This window comes from Watersipora subatra, chromosome 9, assembly GCF_963576615.1.
Source record: "Watersipora subatra chromosome 9, tzWatSuba1.1, whole genome shotgun sequence".
Taxonomy (NCBI): domain Eukaryota; kingdom Metazoa; phylum Bryozoa; class Gymnolaemata; order Cheilostomatida; family Watersiporidae; genus Watersipora; species Watersipora subatra.
In genome coordinates, this window is record NC_088716.1 from 26886661 (window position 1) to 26910866 (window position 24206).

Genomic DNA, 24206 nt, shown 5'->3' on the forward strand with positions numbered 1-24206 from the left:
AAACAAACATTGATCAGCGCGTCTCTGTAGTTTGAAAATTTGATATATTAAGTGTGCGGTGTGACTGCCTGTTTTTGACATGTTCTCTTTTTACCTGCTGAAGTGCTGAGGCTAGCACTAATTCTGTGTGCGGAGAACTCTTGATGATTGGTCAAGGAGTTTCGCTGTCCTCATCAGAGGTATTTGCGGCAGCACTTGGACAGAGAAATAGAAACATGAGATAGGATTTATCAATTAACAAGCATATATTGAACAGCACACTCACACTAAATATATACTCAAATGACGCGCAGAACAAATGCCGGCTCATTATTCAAGATTATAGCAGCCGTTGCCCGAATTAACAACTACAATACAATGTATTGCTAAACTCACGAAATTTTAAAAGAAGGTGCGAGAGGTCTGTTGCGTAAGCTTCTCAGCTGAGTTCATCAGATCGAACCAGTTTGTGAGGATGTCGGTGTCATGCCAGTCTCATGTCGGTGATATTAATGAGCTGACCACGCCAACATTGCAGGTGCATCATCTCAGTTTTATGACAATGCCTTGCATCTCTATCTATTTGGCCTGCAGGTAGACACATAAGGAAGGTTTTTTTAAAATATTCCTGAATCCTTTATGATAAGATTTTCTAATTAAGGTGGTCGTAAAACTTCTGCAAGCAAACTGAGAATTAGAGCTCCCATTTTATAGAGCATTAGTTTTTTTTAATTTGCAGTAAAGATCAATCATTCCCATTGCAACATATTCCTTAAAATATTTTGTTTTGTAAAATTATGTCTTAAAATAACTTTTTAAATTTCATTAATATAATTATTTATCGAAATATAGCTGGGATTGTTTGTAGAGAGAAAAAGACTATTTCCCCCTTTAAAGACAATGCTGGATTACTGGACAAGGTTGTGAAGGACGTGGTACGCCTGGAACAACTTCCGGCAAGACGTGCAAAATGCTCCAAATTTGGATTACGACAAGTGATTAAGAAAAAATCAATGCTAATTAAAAGGGACTGCGATTTATTTCACTGCTATCTTTAAGTATCTTAACTGATGCCTAAGTTCGCACGGCTTAGCTAATTGTCATTGTTTCATTTTATTTTGGGCAAGCTACAAAAAATTCTATTTTGGATTGTCATCCAAATGACAAAACGATAGTCTATCTGTCTACCCGCATCTCGAGAAATGTTAAAAATATTTACTATTCTGTACTAGCCGATGATACGGAGAAGGAAACCAAAATGCTCATCATTGTATCTCCACTGGATACCTTTATTGTATTCCTCTTTCATTTTTCAGTTGAGTTTTTTCATGGCAATTACATTCCACCATAGCCTTAGCTACAGCCAACTAAAAGCCTGCAGTCACATAAAACCTTTAGACTAAGGGGATTGTTCATAAGGCTACGTAATGTGTGATCAGCTCTATAACAAAATGAATACCAGTATTTATAATACAATTTACCGCCCAGGCATCTGCAAATACAGACGCGACATTCTATTAAAATATGGTATAACAATGGCTAGCAAAAGGATGATAGGTATTAATATTCTAAAAACATCATTTAGCTTAGACAAAGACTGATGAAATGACTTAGCTTGTACACTGTTCCCACGTCACCAGCGTAAGTTACGTAATGTATGCAGCAATATTTAATGTCTTGACTCGCGTAGACTGCAAAAATATCAGCGAGTTGTTTAGGTTGGCGCGAAGGGTGTCATAACTAACATTTCCATCTTCTATTTGTATACACGTTTACGTAACACGTCCGCTAACCAAATATTCACCAATGCGAATAGCTGGTCATTTTATTGAAAAGAAGTTTATCAATGCAAAGGTCTGCCCTTCTATTCTGATAAAAAGTTAATGTTCTCACAATTAGCCATCCAAACCAATTACATGACAATGTGTGTCAGAACACAGCTCCATGTTGCGCAACTGACAAGCCAACCAGCTTACAAGTTGCTACTTATCTATGCATAAAGGAGACACTCATATGATATTATGTGGTGATTAATATTTTTCATTTAATGACAATAATTGGTCTCATCCTTTAATTCCATTATCCAGAACACGGATTATAACATGAGCCAACACATGCACACACATCTGACTCAACACAAAAGATGAGGCAGACCTCAAGTTTATGACAAAGAGAGAAAAGCTCAAATTTTCTACTAAACAAAAGAAAGAAAAGATGGGAGCCTATCGATGAGCTAATTTTTGAAAAGATCTTTGTGTGAGTCAGTAAACTAGGTAAGATCTATAGGCTCTACAATGACTAATAATTTAATGACAAGTTATGGTCTTGTCTCCTAATTCCCTCCTCCGTCACACGAATTATAAAACAGTGAGACGACATATATTTGACTCGATATAAAAAATGGAAAACCTCAAGTATGATGTACTCTACATAAAAGCAAAGAGGAGCAACACATTTTCACCTAACAGGAGAAGGTGATCCCAAATTAAATAGACTTCTTACAAAAACCTCTACTAAAATTGCATAGTGATAGTCATTAATGAATTTGTTTGCGGCCCAAAATTTTCTTCATATCCAGCGGGCACTGGCAAGATGCCCTATTCAATTTAGCTACTCTACGTCTTCAGCCTCAAGCTCTAGCTTAAGTTTAGCGAGAGCCGTGAGGCGGCGGTCCCTCCAGACTCGTCTCGCTGGTAGATCCTTGACTCCGAGATTAACTGACTCAAACTGTTTCTGAATCTCCTGGATGACCTGTAAAAATAATAAAACTCTAAATGTAAATCGGTTGAAATTAGGGACCACTTTTGCAATAGAAAGGCCATTTTTAAGTAATAACCAAAAGTGACTACATGTATCTAGTCTGACATATCTTTATATATGGTAACTAAATACATGTACTAGCAATATATTTATATATGGTAACTGAATACATGTACTTGCAATATCTTTATATATGGTAACTGAATACATGTACTAGCAATATATTTATATATGGTAACTGAATACATGTACTAGTAATATATTTATATATGGTAACTGAATACATGTACTTGCAATATCTTTATATATGGTAACTCAATACTAGCAAGTAGCTAACAACGTGCTTCAAAAATAGGAATCTATGCGATCAACCGAAAATGTATGCATGAAAAATTTTGATTTAATATATACAACATTTACCATTGTAACTTTTAAACTTCCTGCTTCCTGAAAAAAGTGTTTTTTGCAGTTCAAATAAACCAAAAGAAAATAAAACAACTGTAAAGGTGTTTAAATGTGAAATAATTAGCAAGTAATGGCTAGATGAAGTAGGTTTTGATACCATGAAAAGTTAAATGATTAAAATAAAATTAAATTAAGATTAAATGATATAATTAAAACAAACTGATAAAACAAAATAAAAATCATAAAAATCACAAAAATAATAACAATGAGTGCATAGAAGTGTGTAAAAATAGGTTACTGTTTCAGCTATCCATCAAGATTTTGAATGCGACGATTCTGGTACCTCTTGATACTGGTACCTCTTGATACTGGTACCTCTCGATACTGGTACCTCTCGATTCTGGTACCTCTCGATACTGGTACCTCTCGATACTGGTACCTCTCGATACTGGTACCTCTCGATACTGGTACCTCGCGATACTGGTACCTCTCGATTCTGGTACCTCTCGATACTGGTACCTCTCGATACTGGTACCTCTCGATACTGGTAACTCTCGATACTGGTACCTCTCGATACTGGTACCTCTCGATACTGGTACCTCTCGATACTGGTACCTCTCGATACTGGTACCTCTCGATACTGGTACCTCTCGATACTGGTACCTCTCGATACTGGTACCTCTCGATACTGGTACCTCTCGATACTGGTACCTCTCGATACTGGTACCTCTCGATACTGGTACCTCTCGATACTGGTACCTCTCGATACTGGTACCTCTCGATTCTGGTACCTCTCGATTCTGGTACCTCTCGATACTGGTACCTCTCGATACTGGTACCTCTCGATACTGGTACCTCTCGATACTGGTACCTCTCGATACTGGTACCTCTCGATACTGGTACCTCTCGATACTGGTACCTCTCGATTCTGGTACCTCTCGATACTGGTACCTCTCGATACTGGTACCTCTCGATACTGGTACCTCTTGATACTGGTACCTCTTGATACTGGTACCTCTTGATACTGGTACCTCTCGATTCTGGTACCTCTCGATACTGGTACCTCTCGATACTGGTACCTCTCGATACTGGTACCTCTCGATACTGGTACCTCTCGATACTGGTACCTCTCGATACTGGTACCTCTCGATTCTGGTACCTCTCGATACTGGTACCTCTCGATACTGGTACCTCTTGATACTGGTACCTCTTGATACTGGTACCTCTCGATACTGGTACCTCTTGATACTGGTACCTCTTGATACTGGTACCTCTCGATTCTGGTACCTCTCGATACTGGTACCTCTTGATGCTGGTACCTCTTGATACTGGTACCTCTCGATTCTGGTACCTCTTGATACTGGTACCTCTCGATACTGGTACCTCTTGATACTGGTACCTCTTGATACTGGTACCTCTCGATTCTGGTACCTCTCGATACTGGTACCTCTTGATGCTGGTACCTCTTGATACTGGTACCTCTCGATTCTGGTACCTCTTGATACTGGTACCTCTTGATACTGGTACCTCTTGATACTGGTACCTCTCGATTCTGGTACCTCTCGATACTGGTACCTCTTGATACTGGTACCTCTTGATACTGGTACCTCTTGATACTGGTACCTCTTGATACTGGTCCAAACGTAAAAAGAAGATATCGAAATGCATCAGTGAAGCGCATGAGATTATTTTGTCTGAGCGAGTCGCGAGAGAATGTAGAGGCAATTCCTACTAAAAAATGTCCATGTAAACAGTTTTAGTTTCATAATCTAGCGAACGCCCTTTGCAAGAACTGGAAATAAATTGAGATTGAGCCGCTACAGTTGCACTGTAACGGAATATTTAAAATTGAAATAGCTTAAAACCTACAAATAAAAAACTAATAATGGATATCAAAAAAGCTTTAACAAAAATTTCAAAAGAAAAACAAACGCAAAAGGTAATATTAATTCATAATAGTGTAAAACGTACATGTTTAGCTTTAATCGCGATAAGGATACCGTAGATAAGCTACTTGAAGACAATAAGAACGGTGTAGCCTTGTGGTTAGATGCCTGTGTTTACATACTTGTAATTGCATTCGTCACAAGTTCAATTCCAGTACGTTGGAGATTTTTCACTGCGAGATTTCAACCGCTATAACTACACACATCAATGGCAGAAAAGAAAAGATATAAATTGGAGAGAGCAATCACACATGCAGATCTTGCAAGTTTGAGACTACAGAAAGAACACTGAGTCAAAACAAACAACGTTAAAGATCACCAGTTGATGTTTCAACATGAATTTTATACTAGTTCAGTTCATTAACTTGTATTGTATGTCAAACATTTTAAGATCACGAGGATCGGATGACGAGTTAATAATTGTTTCGAAGGATTCGTTACATCACAAAACAAATGGAATTGGTCCCATGGTGATCAGATATTCTCATAGGGATACACTGGTTTATTAAATACAGTTGACAGCCAAAAACCTAACTGCAACTCCTTAGTACACACTGTAGGTGATTACACATTACATTATAACAGACACATTACATGATATTATGAAAAATTACATCTAGAAGTCAAATTTTCGCTTTAGCACTAAATTACCCAAGTAAAAATGAATAAAAACAGGTTTTGATTATTACTCTATCCTACAGACAACTGGAAGTATACGTAGTCTCAGTTCTACCTGGTAACAAGTAGTTTCAGATACGTGGCATCAACTACTCCAACCTACTCCAACCTATACTAGGTAGAATTTAGACGAGCTGAGCTAATGCATTTTTTACTATTTAGGTTTTTCCATGTTCATTTTCAATTTTTACTAGCTTTTTTACGTCTAAGAAACAGCAAACTTTAGGCACAAAGTAAAGTATTTGTTCAAATTTCACGCCATAATCTGTTGAAAATTTTTTGTATTAAAAGATTTGTAAGTAGAGGTTTGACTGTACTTGCAAGTAGAGGTTTGACTGTATTTGTAAGTAGAAATTTGACTGTACTTGTAAGTAGAAATTTGACTGTATTTGTAAGTAAAGGTGTGACTGTATTTGTACGTAGAGGTATGACTGTACTTATAAGTAGAGATTTGACTGTACTTGGAGGTAGAGGTTTGACTGCACTTGTAAGTAGAGGTTTGACTGTACTTGTAAGTAGAAGTTTGAATGTACTTGTAAGTAGAGGTTTGGCTGTACTTTTAAGTACAACTTTGACTGTACTTGCAAGTAGAGATTTGACTGTACTTGCAGGTAGAGGTTTGACTGTACTTGTAAGTAGAGGTTTGACTGTACTTGGAAGTAGAGGTTTGACTGCACTTGTAAGTAGAGGTTTGACTGTACTTGTAAGTAGAGGTTTGACTGTACTTGTAAGTTGAGGTTTGACTGTACTTGTAAGTAGAGGTTTGACTGTACTTGTAAGTAGAGGTTTGACTGTACTTGTAAGTAGAGGTTTGACTGTACTTGTAAGTAGAGGTTTGACTGTACTTGTAAGTAGAGGTTTGACTGTACTTGTAAGTAGAGGTTTGACTGTACTTGTAAGTAGAGGTTTGACTGTACTTGTAAGTAGAGGTTTGACTGTACTTGTAAGTAGAGGTTTGACTGTACTCGTAAGCTTAACAACTCATCATTATCCCTTACAACATGAAAAGGTGAGAGTTGGATCAGAAAATCCCACCTTATCATCAGCCCTCCAGGTAGGAGTTGGTCCATATGTATTGCTCACTCTCACTACCGTCTCCCCATAGCGATCGCAGTAGTTGGGAAAACCTTGGCGACAGAACAAAATGATTGGCTAATTGTTCTTTATGAGCCAATAAGCATCAAAGCAAGACATTTTATAATAGAGATTATATCTGGCTCCCAAAACAGTACAGCTTCATAGAGTTATCAAGTGAGCCTGATGTCGAACAGGATTATAAGTTATGTAATAGATACTTATATGATTGGTTAAAACCACAACAACCCATGTGTGGTTCTGCAATCACAAATATTTATGTCTGAGACGAGTGGCTGCAATTGATAGAGTCGTCTATTCTTTTCATGCAATTAAAAAGATGACTCTTGTAAGAGACCAATAAAACGCAATCGAGAATTGAATACGAATTAGTTGTATATTATTTTTGATATAACGCCAAAATAATTTCAAGTCAATGATTTTATGAGTATATATAGTTTAATTGATATATTCCTTGTCCTAAAAATTCACTCCTGAACATGCGATCAAATTTTGCATGTAAAATTACACTACTTAGATTCACAGAGTATTCCAATTACATATTTGACAGTATCTAACAACCAACTTGGAAAATTGTATACGCAAGTTTTTTCGAATCAAAAAGCCTTTACATATAAAAGCCTTAATATGAATAGAAAAGGTGAGGGAAAACACGTCAAATATCTCATTCATTCCATTGACAAAGCAAGTGCCTATTTAACCGTGTTTGTTTAATCTATATATATATATACATATATCTCACTGTTTGTCTTTTTGACTTTCGTGCACCTTATGTCCAGTTACAGTGATTAAAATGTAGCAATGAAAAATCGGTATCACATGAGATTTGATCTGGGAACCTCCCTTTCACAATGTGAGCAAGCTAATCCATTAAACTAAACGGGATTCATTGGGCATATAGTCATTATCGCGAATAAAATACAAATATCTATTCTGCATTACGCGCAACGTCGCAAAAGCTCAGGGTTGGTATAGTATTTCCCATAGCGGTTATTACCGCCAGTTTATACCAGTTTTTACCGCCCCGAGAAAAACTCATTTTTGTCCAAAAGTGGGAAAAAGCCGGAAAAACTAAAAAACCTCTTTTTTGACAAGTTGACTAATGCTTAAGCAAAGAATAACAATAAACTTATACCATTAGCTGTCATAGAGCTTCTTTATGGCTCTTTAACAGAACACAGGCTAAGAAAGCGCATAACCTTTATAATTGGTTTATTTACTAAATATTGAATGGAAAACCTAGATCACAAGATAATATTCATTTATGTATATATATTAAATAATAGTAAATATTAATATTGAATAAAAAGCCAAATTGATATGCGTGAAACATGACAGTAAGCATAATACAACACTTAGAAAATAATTAAAAAACAAAAACACATGAAGATGATGCCAAGTAGTCGAGACCGGTGAACTGAACAAAAGGATTAGAGTATTGAGAATTGACTGTCTAAGAAAGGTTAATCCTCGTATTCGACCGAATAATACCCTAAAAAAATTGTTTTTAGGTTTTGGTATCAAACCACCAGTTTGGACGCTTTCTGCACTCCAAGCCTATTGCACAGCTTGGTCTTCACTAAGGAAAAAGTGCTAAAACTGTAAAAGGCTCATCATTATTTAACGTTGGCCCGTACCATGGGAGTTGATTTTTTCTAATTTTTCCCACTTTTAAACACTATTTTATTTCCATCGCTATTGATTGATATAAATATGGAGTCACACAACTAATTCTTTTAGTCCAATTTCCATTCTAATCAAATTTATTTATTGTTTAGCAAAATATAAAAAAGATAAAAAATTTTGACGTTTCAATATTTTCCGGTATTTCCCAGTTGTTCCCGGTTTTTATCAGTTTTTCCCACTGCCCTCGGAAAAACATTTTTTTCCGGGGAAAATGCCAACCCTGCAAAAGCTTGCTCTCACGGCTCTTATTAGTAAGTTTAGCAATACTTATACTAGCCTACTCAAATTAGACAATGGGAACTACATTATATGTATAAGACCTTTTTTAATACCCAACAACGGGCATTCATCTAGTATACAACATGTATGTGTGTAGGATTTTACTGTCAGCAAACAGTCTCAGTACATAAGCAACATAAGCGCAAAGCAGCAGAGTATAAGTATGACGCAGACTCAAACAAAGTAGTTATACATAGCCAGACGCTGCCGCTAATGGATTCACATTGACCCTGAGGCTGCAGACTGCTAAGTACTCTTACAGGTTTGTTATGGACATTTTTCTCCGCGTAAAACGATATACAACTCGCCATTTTTTGTTTCATACCAAAGCTACCACAATGCAATGGACATCCTGTAACCTGACACTCAGACCAATTTGGCTGACTTTATCAAATGTTACCGCATGAATTATGTTATTCTCCTTTATTTGAACTTTTGAAAATGAAATTATATCCCTTTAGTGGTTTGATCTAAAAATAATATAAATGCTAAATCACACCAGAGGTACTTTTTAGTGAGTTTCTGTTACAAAATTTGGACACATCATAATGAACTTTCTAGAACAGTTAGTTACCCTTTGAAGTGAATACCAGCCATGAGCATACAACTCCCTGCTTTCATTTCAGCTCACATTTAAATATAAAAAGATGAAGTTAGTTTCAGAATTTCTTTTTTATTCATCGCACCTGAACAAGTAATCAATAGAAAGAAAGTCAAGAAATCATTAAGTTGTTAGTTCATAGACCTGAGAGCAAGTCACTGACTGTGAGAACGTCTATGACCAATTACCTCTATGAGAGGCATACAATAGAAGTAAAGTTAGCAACATGAGCAGCTGTAATACAGATACTCCCATTAGAGATGGGAACAAGTACTTACTGTATATAGAACTTTTATACCTATAAAACCGGAGTTCTGTTTGTTGTATTTGGATGTGTAGTCAATATATTAATATTGGTAGATATCGAATGCGCTATAATAACACAAGGTATGAGTATTTCATATAAACGTGTGCACTGTCAAAACTGACCGAAAACGTTCAGTACACACGCATCAACAAGTATAAAAGATAAGATAACCGCTAAGCATACGTGGTATGATAACTATGAAATGTAAACATATGTATAAAGCGTGAGAGAAGGCGACTCTTAATTACATGCAACAGAGTATCCAAGTATTCACCACTAGTCTCTAGTTGATTCGTTAATGAAATGTGAAAGTGTTACCAGTTGCTAGTCGACAATAATTGCCTTTGCACCACAGAAAACTCCGAACAAAAAGCTAGGTGTAACCATAGTAATTCAATAGCTTAGACCCGGAGAAATGCAACAATGAGATGTTTATAGAAAAGTTTGAGTAATGTTATTTTGCTAATGGATGTCACATGACACAAAATAAGCCAGGACGGAGCCAACCAGTTGAAGATGCGGTCAAATATCATTTAGCAACAGTAGTAGGTGATTTGTCATCGAATAGTCCACAAGATATTTAAAAATTCACCCTTTAGCTTCACCCGATAACAACAATTTCTATCGAAATTAAAATTTGGCGATTTGTACGAATATTGAATATATACGTTATTAAGATATATACGAATGCTCACCATGACGAGTTCAGTCGTATCTGGTACGGTAAAAACGAATGTGCAAACAGATAAATGATAAAATTTTAGTTAAAAGTTTGAGTTTTACTAAAATACTAAAACTTCCTTCGAGTATGCATTTAGTAAGCTAAATTCATCTAAGTTCGATTAGAATCGAAAGAATATACAGAATCGACTCAGGTACAAAGTGTCTTTGGACCGACCGGCACCAAACACGGTCATAAGTCGACGACTTACTGTATATAGACTTGATCCAATATAAGAAAGCTTAACCGTGCAATGAAAGTCATGATTAATGTCTAGGATTTCGACTGTGTCGCCATAAGGATACTCATCCGATAGCCTCAAAGCAATTTTTCACTGGCTCAAAGAGCATAGATATCGCTAAGCTGAAGGAAAATTTGAGATGGATTTGTTACATGTTAAAGCTGGTGCAGTAAATGAAATAGATGGAGAGAAAATAGTGCGCCTTTAGGCAAGGTTACTACGTTTGCATTCTGAAGTCACAAGACCAACCTTCAGCATTGAGAAGGGCCGTCTCCATCACCCCTAGGAAAGCATATCTGTGCCCTAGACCATAGGCCATCACTTTGTCTATATCCTCTACGCTCATGATATCTTCCTGAAACAAAGTCTTGAGTCACTACCCCCTATTCAACCAACTAAGAACTGCAACACTACACTTCAATTGACATGCCACATTTAGTACTAGAAATTATAGCTTACCCTGAATCAACTGATCAAGTAGTGTGGCACTACACTAGCTAAATACCTCAACACTACATAAATACAGCACTACAATAGTTAAGTCCTGCGACACTACAGTAGTTAAGTAGTGTGGCACTACATTAGTTGAGTAGTGCAACACTACAGTAGTTAAGTATTTCAGCACTACATTAGTTATGTACTGCAGCATTAGTTATGTACTACAGCATTAGTTATGTACTGTTCCACTATATTTTATAACTAATATAATTAAGTTTGACTGCGCTTTACATTAGGTAAGCGCTGCAGCACTAAATTTCAAGTACTGCAGCACTACAGTGGCGAAATACAACAAAAATAATGTCATTGTGGTGAAATAACACTCCTTCACTCACGTGTTTGTATAAAATATAGCAAAGTCTTCACCCTGTAAAAATATACTTCAAGAACAAACCAATATAGATTACATCAAACAAAATAAAGATTTCGTACAAACAGACATGCCAACTATAAATCAAATGAAGGCAGTTTACAGACAATCCAAGCAGAACAAAATTGATTGGTCTCTCAGACTAATTTCCACAACAACTGAGTGACCCCAGACTAACCTCCACAAGACGAAGGCACTCATTTAGTAGAGTGTATTGAAGCCTGTTTATAGCGAATCCTTCTATCTCCCTTTTAAAAACGACAGGCTTCTGTCCACATTCTGTTTGTATTGCCTTTGCCCTCTGGATGATGTCTGGAGAAGTCCACGGTGCCGGCACTAGCTCAACGAGTGGCACATAGTAAGGAGGGTTTATCTGTCAAACAGAACCCAACCCTGAACAGCTTGACTAAAGTTAAAATTATGAATAAAGCAACTTTGAAATGTGTAGTTGGCTTGCAGCCAAACAGTTGCTATGGTTACACGGGACCTCACAGCGTTGACAAACAGACGGCCCTGTGTGAGTTGTTGTTTTTAATACAAAAGAAAAAATCTATGAATGCTGACTTTCAAATAAGCAATAGATTGAAAAGAAAATGATTCAAACGAATTGATAAGTTATTATGCCCACCAGTGATAAGCTACCTAAGCAAACCATAGATATGCCAGGCTCTAACTGGTGCCGAAAACTTACATCTATTGAACGAGAGTCATCCCATGTTCATTGCCTGCGTGTTGCATAAGTTCCAGCAGCACAGACAATGTATTTATGTGAAGTTATGTTTTAAATAGCCTACACACATAAAATCTCATAACTCTACAAGAGCAAAGGCAACTTTTACACCAAAAAAGATACATATAGTTGTTAGTTACGTGAGCTATAAAGACTCCACTTTGCTGTTCCTCTTATTATCTCAACAGTATTCAATCCCGCACACGTTTCGTTTAGTATCGGAAACAGCTAGACAAGAAAAGGTCACTAAAGGGTCAACATGGTATGAAGAAACAAGCTGACCAGAGGTTTAGTTAGTCAGACGAAACATCCGCCAGTCTCTCAGCTGGCAGCTATTCTTGAAGGACATTCATAAGTGGCAGTTTGAAATTTGGTTTAATGAGAAAAGTACTAACGACCTCTCAAGGTTAGACCGTTAAACTGTGGCGCAATAATCCAGGGGGTCATTTTTGTTAGCAATCAATAGTGGATCGCTGAGAGTGACACCGCCACAAAAATGTGCTGCTTAGAGAAGGTAGTAAAGTTTTACAACAATTTAATCTCATATCTAAAGAGGAGCCTCTCTTAGTTTGAAACGTAAAAAAGTAGAAAAATAAATTAGAAAGAAATTGAGCTTCTATTAGGTAAGACAGAGGCGATAAATTAAACATTATTATTTTTACGTTACGCAGATATATAAACAATAATTAAGAGAATGGAAAGTAATAATTTGGAAAATTACTAGGATGCTCGACGTGAATTTGCGACTGTCTTCCACCCTATATTAATAATCCCACTTTGTCATTGTGTCTGTCTGTTAGTCTGCATTTCCACATTTGTGGCCGTTTTCACCTAGACTTCACACGTTGATGTTCCATGCCTTCCTCTAGGTCGCTAAAATGTTTGGTTTCAAAGCTGTCTGTTCTATAAAAACCAGCCTCTCAAACACCCACCTGCAGGCTAGTGTCCAATACATCTAAAATGCTACTGGCAGTAGCCGCATGGTAAAATCAGCTGCAAGGAAATAACTCTGCTAACGCTGAAGCTGATTGTGATTAGTAAATAGTCATACCAGTCTGAATTTTCAATGTTTGAAACAAGAGAATTTCATAAAAAGTCGGCTAATCACAAACCTTCTGAGAAAATAAAAAGATAGTTATGAAATGATAGAACTACTCACTGGGTGGGCAACTATGCACTGGGAACTGTGCTCAAGACCTTCGGTGAACTTGCTGGGCAGTATACAGCTAGTAGAGGAAGCGAGGATTGTCTGCCCATTTACCAATTCATCGAGTTGCTTGAATACTTTTATCTTTAACTCTAAGTTTTCAGGTACACACTCCTGCAGGATGTACACCAGAGGCAGATAACTCCACATAATCAATAACTGCGCAATAACAGCAATTTACATGAGAGACAAACTTAAATATGTGTTTGCATCTAAACTTAGGCGAATCTGATTAAAAAGCATGAGTCATAAGTGGAAGATACCTTCCTCTACAGGCATCATAATTTTACATACTCTATATAGCAATACAATGTAAGTGCATGATGCTTGAGATGATGTTAAATATACATATTACTTGAGTCGTCACATGACTAAGTCTATTACTCTTATGCTTTATTTGTTATATTTTTAGAAAGCACTCTTAACAAAGCATGGTTGCCTCTATGGATGGCTGACACTGCTGTAAACAGGGGAGATAAATCCCAAGTTTGAGCCAACATCTAGGACATCGGTATTGGGTGTCAGTTGTTTCTATAAAGCAAATTCAAAAGTCTCATCAGTCTCTCACAGAAACGGATTTTAAAGATTTTAAAACCTGAGTTTAGCTGCCCTAAGACTATAAGCTGCAGCAGCAAAACACTGTCGATATATGTGTCTTGTTCATGCATCTCAACTGTGACCTTCCAACAGCTGATCTGCATGTGTAAACTATTGTGACCTCTATCAATAAACAAATGGCTCAGGTTATCCTCTCAAAGTCTTACCTGAATGTACACGGCGTCTGTAGCGGCTTCAGAGAGGCTGTCAGTGCCAGAGATGAGAGAGAATTGACCAGCACTCCCTCCCTCACCCCTCAGAAGTTTACTCTCTTCCAGCCGAACCAACTGATCCTCAATGTCCTTCAGAGCAGAGCTCACTTGCGTATCAACAACATCGAATATCTTTACTCGATATCCAGCGCCGGCAAAGAGCATGGCCCAACTTCGGCCAATCAAACCGCTGCGAGAGAAATTATAACCAAACAGTAGGACCAGCGAATGGCAAGCCTCGAGAGAGTTACTGTTACTAAACAAAAACTTCAAAAGATTTAAATTTAGTCTGCAGCTCTAAAAGATTATACAATATTGTTCATATATATTCATCTATATACATGTACATGTATGTATGTATATACATGTACATGTATGTACATACATGTATGTATGTATATACATGTACATGTATGTATGTATATACATACATCTCAAAGTTGTCATTCGGTGCGCCTAGCTATTAAAATCTAGGAATGAAAGCTTTGCTTTGTTATAGATTTGAACTTAGAACCTCCCGTTCACCACACGATAACCTAACCAATTGAACTACGCGAGATGCAATGGATTCATTGGACGATATGAATCATTACCCTGGTCAAACTACATATATCACTCAACATTACGTAACGTCACAAAAGCTTGCTCTCACAGCTCTTATTAGTACGTTTAGCAATACGGATACATTTACTAGTGCCATAATAGTTACATAATGCCAGGCTAATAGCAAATGGTAGACAACTACATTACCTGCCACTGTTTATAAGCTGCTTTCTAGTACCTATGCAACGCCGAGCATTCGGCTAGTATATACATGTATATATACATGTAGAAGTACATTAAATATATACATTTAATGTACTTCCACGTGTTCTATAAATATATATAGGACACGCGGAAGTACATTAAATATATTTTACAAACAAACTTTTGCAATTTGATGAAGAGTATTCCATTTTCGATAATCATTTTACACAAATACAAGCATGTCTATAATAATAGCATCGATATTATAGCACAATAACATGCACTTCTGCAGCTTTCCTCTTTGTTGGCCAGGAATTCAAACAGTCAGTTTCTCACCATTCATCATCTGGACACATCTGGACAACCAGCATAGATAAATAATACATATGAAGTAGGTGCGATGTATATATTGGGGCAGTAACCTAGTGACCTAGTTCTGCAAATGAGTACAGCATTAGAATGTGTCACATTCCAGTGGTGCATAAAGTGATAGAGAAAACAGAATGAAAAGCAAGCTGTTAGCTGAGAACAAAAGAGATAATCTGATTTGCAAACACTGCAGCTTCTGTCTGAAACCTGAGGTGTAAGAGTCATCGGCCTGAGTAGCTCTATTAGTCAACTCTATGGAATTGTAAAGAGTAACTCATTTAACACATGTTTCAAGAACCTGTTGAAAACATAAGAAATAACCCTGATTTTCTCATTTTGTCAACATATCCAAAATGTGGCAAGGAGCATGCATAACCCTACAACGGTAATTTGACCAACCACAGGCTATACTTTGTCTACTAAACTTCTTTATTTTCGCCAAAAGCTCAATTTTAGTAAGCACTCACCTTCCAATAATGCCAACCTTCCCTTTGTCCTGCATCTCTGCCATGTTTCTAGGCACTTGCTGAATGCTGTCAAATTTAAGCTATCGTTAGCTATCAAGCATGCCAACTCCTACTCCCTGCGCACGAACAACAGAACAACCTTTGACCTTTATTTGTTATCACTATTATCTTTTCAAAGCATCAATTCGTGCATGGTTGGAGTTAGCTGACCTCCTTATGGGATCAGCATGTGGCACAAAAGAGATGCAGTAGAGTAACGGATTGCACCTTGTTTCGATCTGAAATGTATTTTAAGCGTGAAAACGATTTTTAATATTTTCTATCTAGATAAGATAAACTAGCCCATTAATAAAATGCTTATATTACAATGAAATCTCATAAATAACAATGTTGTAGAAAAACTAACAAAACACCTAAATGTAGACAACTCTATGAGGAAAATAATTTTTTTAGGCATGACAACTACCATGTGCGGTAAATAAGACTCAAACACCTAATAAAATAAGGCTACGTTGACTATTAACAGGGGTGGTTGGCTCGTGCAGAAGTTAGCAATGAAGGAATTTAAATTCGGAGTTACCTTTCCTTTCACCTAATACAGAATTGGGAGACTAATGGTGGAAAAAAGGATATGTTTAAAATAATTGTTAGAGTTTGTATGCAACTTGTTCATATCACGTCAGTTGAAATGAGTTGAAAACTTGAAATTGTCACATAAAGAATGAGGAAAAAAACCATGAGATCTTGAAACCTAGAATTGGCTTAAAATAAACTTTTAACAGGTGAGTAAGAAGATGCGAAGATTGAAAAGATCATTCATTGGAATAAAATATAGACTTGCATGTAGTTGGTATGTTTTTTGCAACAAAAATAAATCATTAGTGAAATATCTTGGAGCTAGATTATAACAAATTTATGTCGTAAATAATATGGCAAAAAATGAATTGGTATGAAAGTATGAATTAAGTCAGGAAGAAATTGGCATAAGCATGGCCTGCCAATGATGAGAACATGACTAACAATATTCAATCCAAGTCCTTAAAGGTTGACTTGCTTTAACCCTCAGTAAAGTTGCACATCAGGTCCTAACACAAAACCTACATGTGCATACATATGACTATACCAAGTATTAGCAAAAATGAGATGGAGATTTATGGATAAAATGAAATATCACAAGCATCTCTCAACTCTATCCACAATGCCTTATTCCTTGATTTAACAAGTGTCAACAAATCTACAAAGATTGGCCACAAATATCATAATAATATTAAATCTGTAATCAAATATTTTAAATGTTGACTTGCAACCAAATTCTCATTACAGTTATTTGGTATCAAAAGATTCACTATGTCTTACTCTGCTGTGTTGTAGGTGCCAAATATGTGGAAATGTGATTACAAGCTCTTAAAAGCTCAAAAACGAACAGTTAACCACAGCCATCACGAAAACATCGTTGTTTGGAATCTTTTTATTTTGATGACGTATTCAAAGATTGTGGTTATTGTTTTGACACATGATGTTCTCACATGAATTGAAAGGCCAATAAAAAGCTCAAAATAAAACGTCGTCTAGCACTAGTTTATGACAAACACTTCAGGTTCTACCGGAAAGCCCGTATCAAAAATAGATGTTCGCTACTTTACAGTTTTGTTTCAGCTTGGTCTAATCATCTAGTCGTAATCTGATCATGTGATCCATACTTCCTGCCAAATGGCGCGAACAATTTTTGCAGTATTTTTCGACTATCACAGGTGACCAACAGGCTCGTCATGTTTATCAGAGGATGATATGCAGTCCTTCGAGCTAAGGTTAAAAAATTAAACTAATTTTTAGGCTAGGTTTGGTGATATCAGTGCTCAAAATGACAGCATTACAATGATGATGAAATAGACGCATAAGGACAATAAACATGGTTTTATTGAATGCGTGAAATATATTTGTGAAAATATTTCAGCGATTGAAGTTGCATGAAAGTGTAAACAGAAACCATCGTGTTAACTCCATCCCATTTAAGCTGTTTTGGAAAGGGATTCCAGTCTACGGCGTTTTCGTGATGGCTGAATTAACTGTTCGTTTTTGAGCTTTTAAGAACTTGTAATCACATTTCCACATATTTGGCACCTACAACACAACAGAGTAAGACATGGTGAATCTTTTGATAAAAATAACTGTAATGCGAATTTTGTTGCAAGTCGACCTTAAAGCTTATTCTCATATATATGTATATAGACAAGGTTCCTGGGGCATAAATAACTTATGCTAACAATTTAACTGATAAATCACATTGAATCATGGTCCAATTGTTGGTGCTGAGACTATGTGGAGTGTTCATACAAATGTGTTTTATTTCCATTTTAAAATCATCATGTAATAAAATTTAACTGCAAGTCCTAGCTCTGCCATCCATATAACAAATATAGCATGTAGCTAATAACTTAGCTATTTGATGCATGCTGTAACTTAACATACTACCACTACCTAGCTTAAAAGTCAGTAAACAATGATGTTTTACAAAAGTCCACTAAAAATATACAAATCGCCACAAACTCAAATCATGTGTGTTAGCTCAGAGCCATTAGAACTCTTTCAAAAATTTAAAACAATCTCCCAGTTTAACCTTTATTGGTGAACCAGCATTAGATGTCCAAGTAACAAGGATAGCATGGCCCAATCCAATTGGATCAAAGACTGGCCCAATAGAATTAGACATAAGACTGGCACAACCAAAGTTGGATTGAAGACTGGCCTAATAGAATTAGACATAAGACTGGCACAACCAAAGTTGGATTGAAGACTGGCCCGATAGAATTAGACATAAGACTGGCACAAGCAAAGATGGATTGAAGACTTGCCTGATAGAATTAGACATAAGACTGGCACAACCAAAGTTGGATTGAAGACTGGCCCGATAGAACCAGACATAAGACTCGCACAAGCAAAGTTGGATTGAAGACTGGCCCGATAGAATTAGACATAAGACTGGCACAACCAAAGTTGGATTGAAGACTTGCCTGATAGAATTAGACATAAGACTGGCACAACCAAAGTTGGATTGAAGACTGGCCCGATAGAATCAGACATAAGACTGGCACAAGCAAAGTTGGATTGAAGACTGGCCCGATAGAATTAGACATAAGACTGGCACAACCAAAGTTGGATTGAAGACTGGCCTAATAGAATTAGACATAAGACTGGCACAACCAAAGTTGGATTGAAGACTGGCCCGATAGAATTAGACATAAGACTGGCACAAGCAAAGATGGATTGAAGACTTGCCTGATAGAATTAGACATAAGACTGGCACAACCAAAGTTGGATTGAAGACTTGCCTGATAGAATTAGACATAAGACTGGCACAACCAAAGTTGGATTGAAGACTGGCCCGATAGAACCAGACATAAGACTCGCACAAGCAAAGTTGGATTGAAGACTGGCCCGATAGAATTAGACATAAGACTGGCACAACCAAAGTTGGATTGAAGACTTGCCTGATAGAATTAGACATAAGACTGGCACAACCAAAGTTGGATTGAAGACTGGCCCGATAGAATCAGACATAAGACTGGCACAAGCAAAGTTGGATTGAAGACTGGCCCGATAGAATTAGACATAAGACTGGCACAACCAAAGTTGGATTGAAGACTTGCCTGATAAAATTAGACATAAGACTGGCACAACCAAAGTTGGATTGAAGACTGGCCCGATAGAATTAGACATAAGACTGGCACAACCAAAGTTGGATTGAAGACTTGCCTGATAAAATTAGACATAAGACTGGCACAACCAAAGTTGGATTGAAGACTGGCCTGATAGAATCAGACATAAGACTGGCACAACCAAAGCTAGATTGAAGACTGGCCCAGGTGAATTGGACCAAAAAGTGTCCCCACAAAGCCCGACTGAATTTTCTGGTTTTGGTCGTACCTACCCAAAGCATGCAGATAATCCACTAATATGTTGCGCAGAGCAATTTCAGCAGAGGAACTTAAACTCTCAATTATCCAAGTGCCAAGGTTATATAAACAAATGCAAGCAAGTGCCGATATCTACTAGTCTCTCACAGAACACTTGCTCATCTATGCTAGCACACTAGAGTAAATGCAGCTATGGTTTACAACTTTATACCATACATAAGCCACCAGAGTCACAAATGCGTCAAATCTACTAGTGGTCTCCTAAAACTTTAAGTGACTGCCAAGTCGACCTATGTCACAATTTATATGTAGAGAACAGAACAGATTTAATTAGTGCTCGATATTATTCAGTCAATAATTTAATGAATAATGTTTCATTTGTAAATAAATGCTTAAGTTAATGAAACAGACCCACAGTAAAAGCCATCTGCCAAAATGTTCAAAACAAAGGTTTTTTGTCCCAAAAAACTAACAAAAAACAAATGATTAACTGAAAACAATATAGTTTAACCTAACTGGCCATGATTGGTTAGTGTACATAATGTGAAAGGTGAAGAAAATTATACACATTATATAAAAATAATTATATGATAGTCAACAATTTTACCGACTGTTACACTCGCTTACTTACCGGTATCTCTAGTACTATTACTTATAAATACTGCACATCTTGTCTTAGCTTTTCATTGGCAACTATGGTGTTGCACTGCGTGGAATGTTCTTACAAGATGAACAGTGTGCGTGACCTGAAGAGATATCAGCAATTACACTAGTAGTGTAAGTAGTGTTTGTCGCCCTATTTGCAATATCCAATTTACCTCTAAGGATCTGCTAAAGAACCATAATCTATGGAAACATTCAAAGGCTGGTCAAAGCCAGACTCTACAGAGGTCTCGGAAAAAGCTGCAAGCCACCAGCATGACACTTGCATTCGTCGACGCTATCCGCAAAAAACACTACCGCTGACGCTCATCATTTTTGCCTTGATGTCAGCCTGCAGAGACTAAAACAGTTGAGCGAGAGCCGACAATAACGTCTGTTGCTGGTCGATTGATGGCTCCTCTTGTGATCTTTACTTGAACTACAGCCTGTAGTACCGCGTTGATGTTTTCCCCAAGGGCCATTTTAGGGCACCTTTTGCTGAAGAGTCTAGTTCTTCAAGCTATTGCTGTTTACTTAAAAGTCTCAAATATTTTGTTAGTTGAACAAAAAAGCAACAATATCTTAGATCTTTGATGCTATCAAGCATCATCCTTCGCACCCACATTTCAGATGAGAAAATTAAATTGACAAATATAAGCGGACTGCTAGCAAAGGCCAACTGCTCACATAACATGTCTTTACATTTTTCATATATGCCACATCTAAGTTTCAATGCATAAATTGTTAAGTATCAATCAGGACCGATGTCACGTAACTAAATCAGTAATTAGCTATATTCTATCTCATACATTGTTATATGCATGTATTATTCTTACATTACATTTTACTTGCTAATAGTTTCGGCATAGGCCAATTATATTAATTGTTACAATCATCATTATAATCAACTTCCTGTTTTTTTCTGTTCAACTCGATATACAGCCAATACATGTAGATTCAAACACCGAATATTATCTCGCTGAACCTGCATATTTTATTGACATCTAACTATAAGAATTTACAGATGGCAACACCAAAGTATAACTCAACAGGTTATGGGCCCAGGAATCGCCTACATTTCGATGGAGAGACACAATCATACGATATATGGGAGACAAGATTTTTAAACTATCTCTACTCTTGTGACACTGACATGCACGAAGCAATTCTTCCACGGGATGTAAACAAGACCGATTCAGAAAATTTTGCTGATAAGAACAGAAGGGCATACGCAGAGCTAGTACAAGTGTTAGATGACAGATCTCTGCAACTTATCATGAATGACGCTCGAAACGATGGCCGTAAAGCTCTCGAAACTTTACGACAACATTACGCGAGCACCGAAAAACCGAGAATTATGACATTATACGAAGAACTTACGACCATAGTCATGCGCGAAACTGAGGATGTAACGGATTATTTAATACGAGCTGAAAAGGCTGCCACCGGACTGCGATCGGCAGGTGAAACTATATCAGATAATCTCATAATCGCTATGTTATTAAAAGGGCTACCCGAGACGTTCCATTCATTTGTTGTAGTACATACTCAAACCTCTGCAGTAAAAACACTCACCGAATTTAAGGCTGCACTAAATAATCATGCCAACACAGAGGCGGTGCGTGCCCCTACACATGCCACAGCAATGGCTTCAAGAAATTATACTCCATACAAACAATCGCATCAATCTGCGAATGTTAGAAACAAGCAGCAATGTTTGTCCTGCGGACGTACTGATGGGCACAAATCTAGGGAGTGTAGATCCAAATCAAAACTACACTGTACATACTGTAACAAACCAGGGCACGTAGAAGACGTTTGTTTTTCTAAAAGGAAAGAGGATTCATGGTCACCATCACAAAGAATGACAGCCAATGCGATGGCCGACTACTCATTTACCACCAGCGTCACAAATGCAAGCACCACTTCTAATAGCAAACAAATACACGACCAAATGCTAGTAGACTGTGGAGCAACATGTCACATCATTAATCTTGCTGACCGCTTCATATCTTTCGACAACAAGTTCAATCCTAAGCAGCACTACATTCAATTAGCAGACGTCCGCCGAAGCAATAATCTAGCCACAGCTAAAGGTGTGGCTGAATTTCACATCACTGATTCAGATGGCAGAATATGCAGAATAAAGCTGACCAACGCCTTACTCGCACCCAAGTTTTCAACCAGTCTATTCTCTGTGCGTGCAGCCACTGACACTGGGGCTCATGTTACATTCACCCAAGGTACAGCATACTTAACATCACATAATATTAAATTCAACATAATCAGACACGGGCAACTTTATTTCCTACCGACATGCCACACCGACTCGACATGCCACACCACTGACTCGACATGCCACACCACTGACTCGACATGCCACACCACCGACCCGACATGCTACACCGACCCGACATGCTACACCGACACGACATTCTCTGTACGAACAATAGATGAATGGCATGAAACACTAGGCCATATGAATTACGACGACATCGTTCAACTACAATCTGCGACTCGCGGCATGACGGTTGTCAACAGCAAATCAGGACGCACTTGTTCAACTTGCAAAGAAAGCAAAATGTCCCGACAATCAGCTTCATGCGACGAGCCACCAATACGACCTACGAAGCCCTTAGAGCGAGTACACAGTGACGTATGTGGACCTATAGATCCATCATCACGGGAAGGTCACAAGTACGTCATTAATTTCATAGATGAGTTTTCTAGCATGCTCTTCATATACAATCTACGAACTAAGGACGAGGCTGCCACAGCCCTCAAACAATTCATAGCCGACGTCGCTCCCATTGGCAAAGTAACCGAGTTACACAGCGACAACGATGGAGAGTATGTGGGCAGTACATTCAAGTCAATTTTATAAGACAGAGGAATCAAACACACAACCACTGCTCCATACTCGCCATACCAGAATGGGAAATCAGAGCGCTCATGGCGCAGCCTTCTGGACATGGCCCGATGCCTCTTGTCTGACTCCGAATTACCTAAGTCGTTTTGGTCATACGCTGTACGATACGCACAATACCTTCGCAATCGATCTTATCAACGCCGAACTAAAGCAACCGCCTATGAATTATTCACCGACATAAAACCAAACATGAAGAACGTTCACAAATTCGGTTCACCCTGCACAATCTACGTCGAAACTAATAAGCAAAAACTTGATTCACGTGGACAACCCGGCACCTTTCTAGGCATAAACCCATTAAATCAAGGCCATTTCGTTCTCAGTAGTAAGAACGACAGTATTCTAACATCGCGCAATGTACATTTTCATAGCGGGCCATCGCAGATAAAAGAACCAAACGCATAGACTGATGATATCGAAGACGCAGTTCCTATCCTGCCTCATAGTCAAAACACAAATCCTGCACAACCACAGAATCAAGAACATACAACACCTACACAAAATACTGACGCAACAGAACCACCAAGACCCCAGAGGGATACCAGACGACCTAAATACCTTGATGATTATCAGATGCTTACACACGTCGATTATGCTTGCGCTGTTTTGCCATTTTTACCCACTTCATATGAAGAAGCAACCAGATCAGAAGATGCAGGTAAATGGCAGGCAGCCATGGACATGGAAATTAAAGCGCTTTCCAACAACAACACCTGGCAAATCACAACACTACCTGATAAACGAAGTGAAATCAAAGGTTTTGGGTCTACACGATTAAACAGGGCAAAAATGCTGGAGAAGTACAGTACAAAGCGCGATACGTAGC

The 24206-nt window shown here is 37.7% G+C and overlaps 1 protein-coding gene across 1 annotated transcript; it reads right to left on the bottom strand.

The window, feature by feature from the left end:
• Window positions 1-2099: 2099 nt before the first annotated feature.
• LOC137403649 (lambda-crystallin homolog) lies at window positions 2100-15957 on the bottom strand. Its single transcript, XM_068089628.1, has 7 exons — window positions 15896-15957; window positions 14268-14502; window positions 13456-13617; window positions 11745-11939; window positions 10948-11053; window positions 6804-6895; window positions 2100-2730 (listed from the first exon to the last, which is right to left on the bottom strand). The coding sequence occupies exons 1-7, from the start codon at window positions 15937-15939 to the stop codon at window positions 2590-2592; spliced, it is 975 nt and encodes a 324-aa protein (XP_067945729.1). The 5' UTR covers window positions 15940-15957; the 3' UTR covers window positions 2100-2589.
• Window positions 15958-24206: the final 8249 nt, after the last annotated feature.

Bases quoted from the DNA above. Each gene is read 5' to 3' on its own strand.
- LOC137403649 (XM_068089628.1), bottom strand. From the start codon at position 15,939: ATGGCAGAGATGCAGGACAAAGGGAAGGTTGGCATTATTGGAAG. The intron at 11,940-13,455 runs GTGAGTAGTTCT...TCTGTTTGACAG, and splicing joins AGTGCATAGTTGCCCACCCA to ATAAACCCTCCTTACTATGT. The intron at 11,054-11,744 runs GTTAGTCTGGGG...ACTTTGTTTCAG, and splicing joins AGTGCCTTCGTCTTGTGGAG to GAAGATATCATGAGCGTAGA.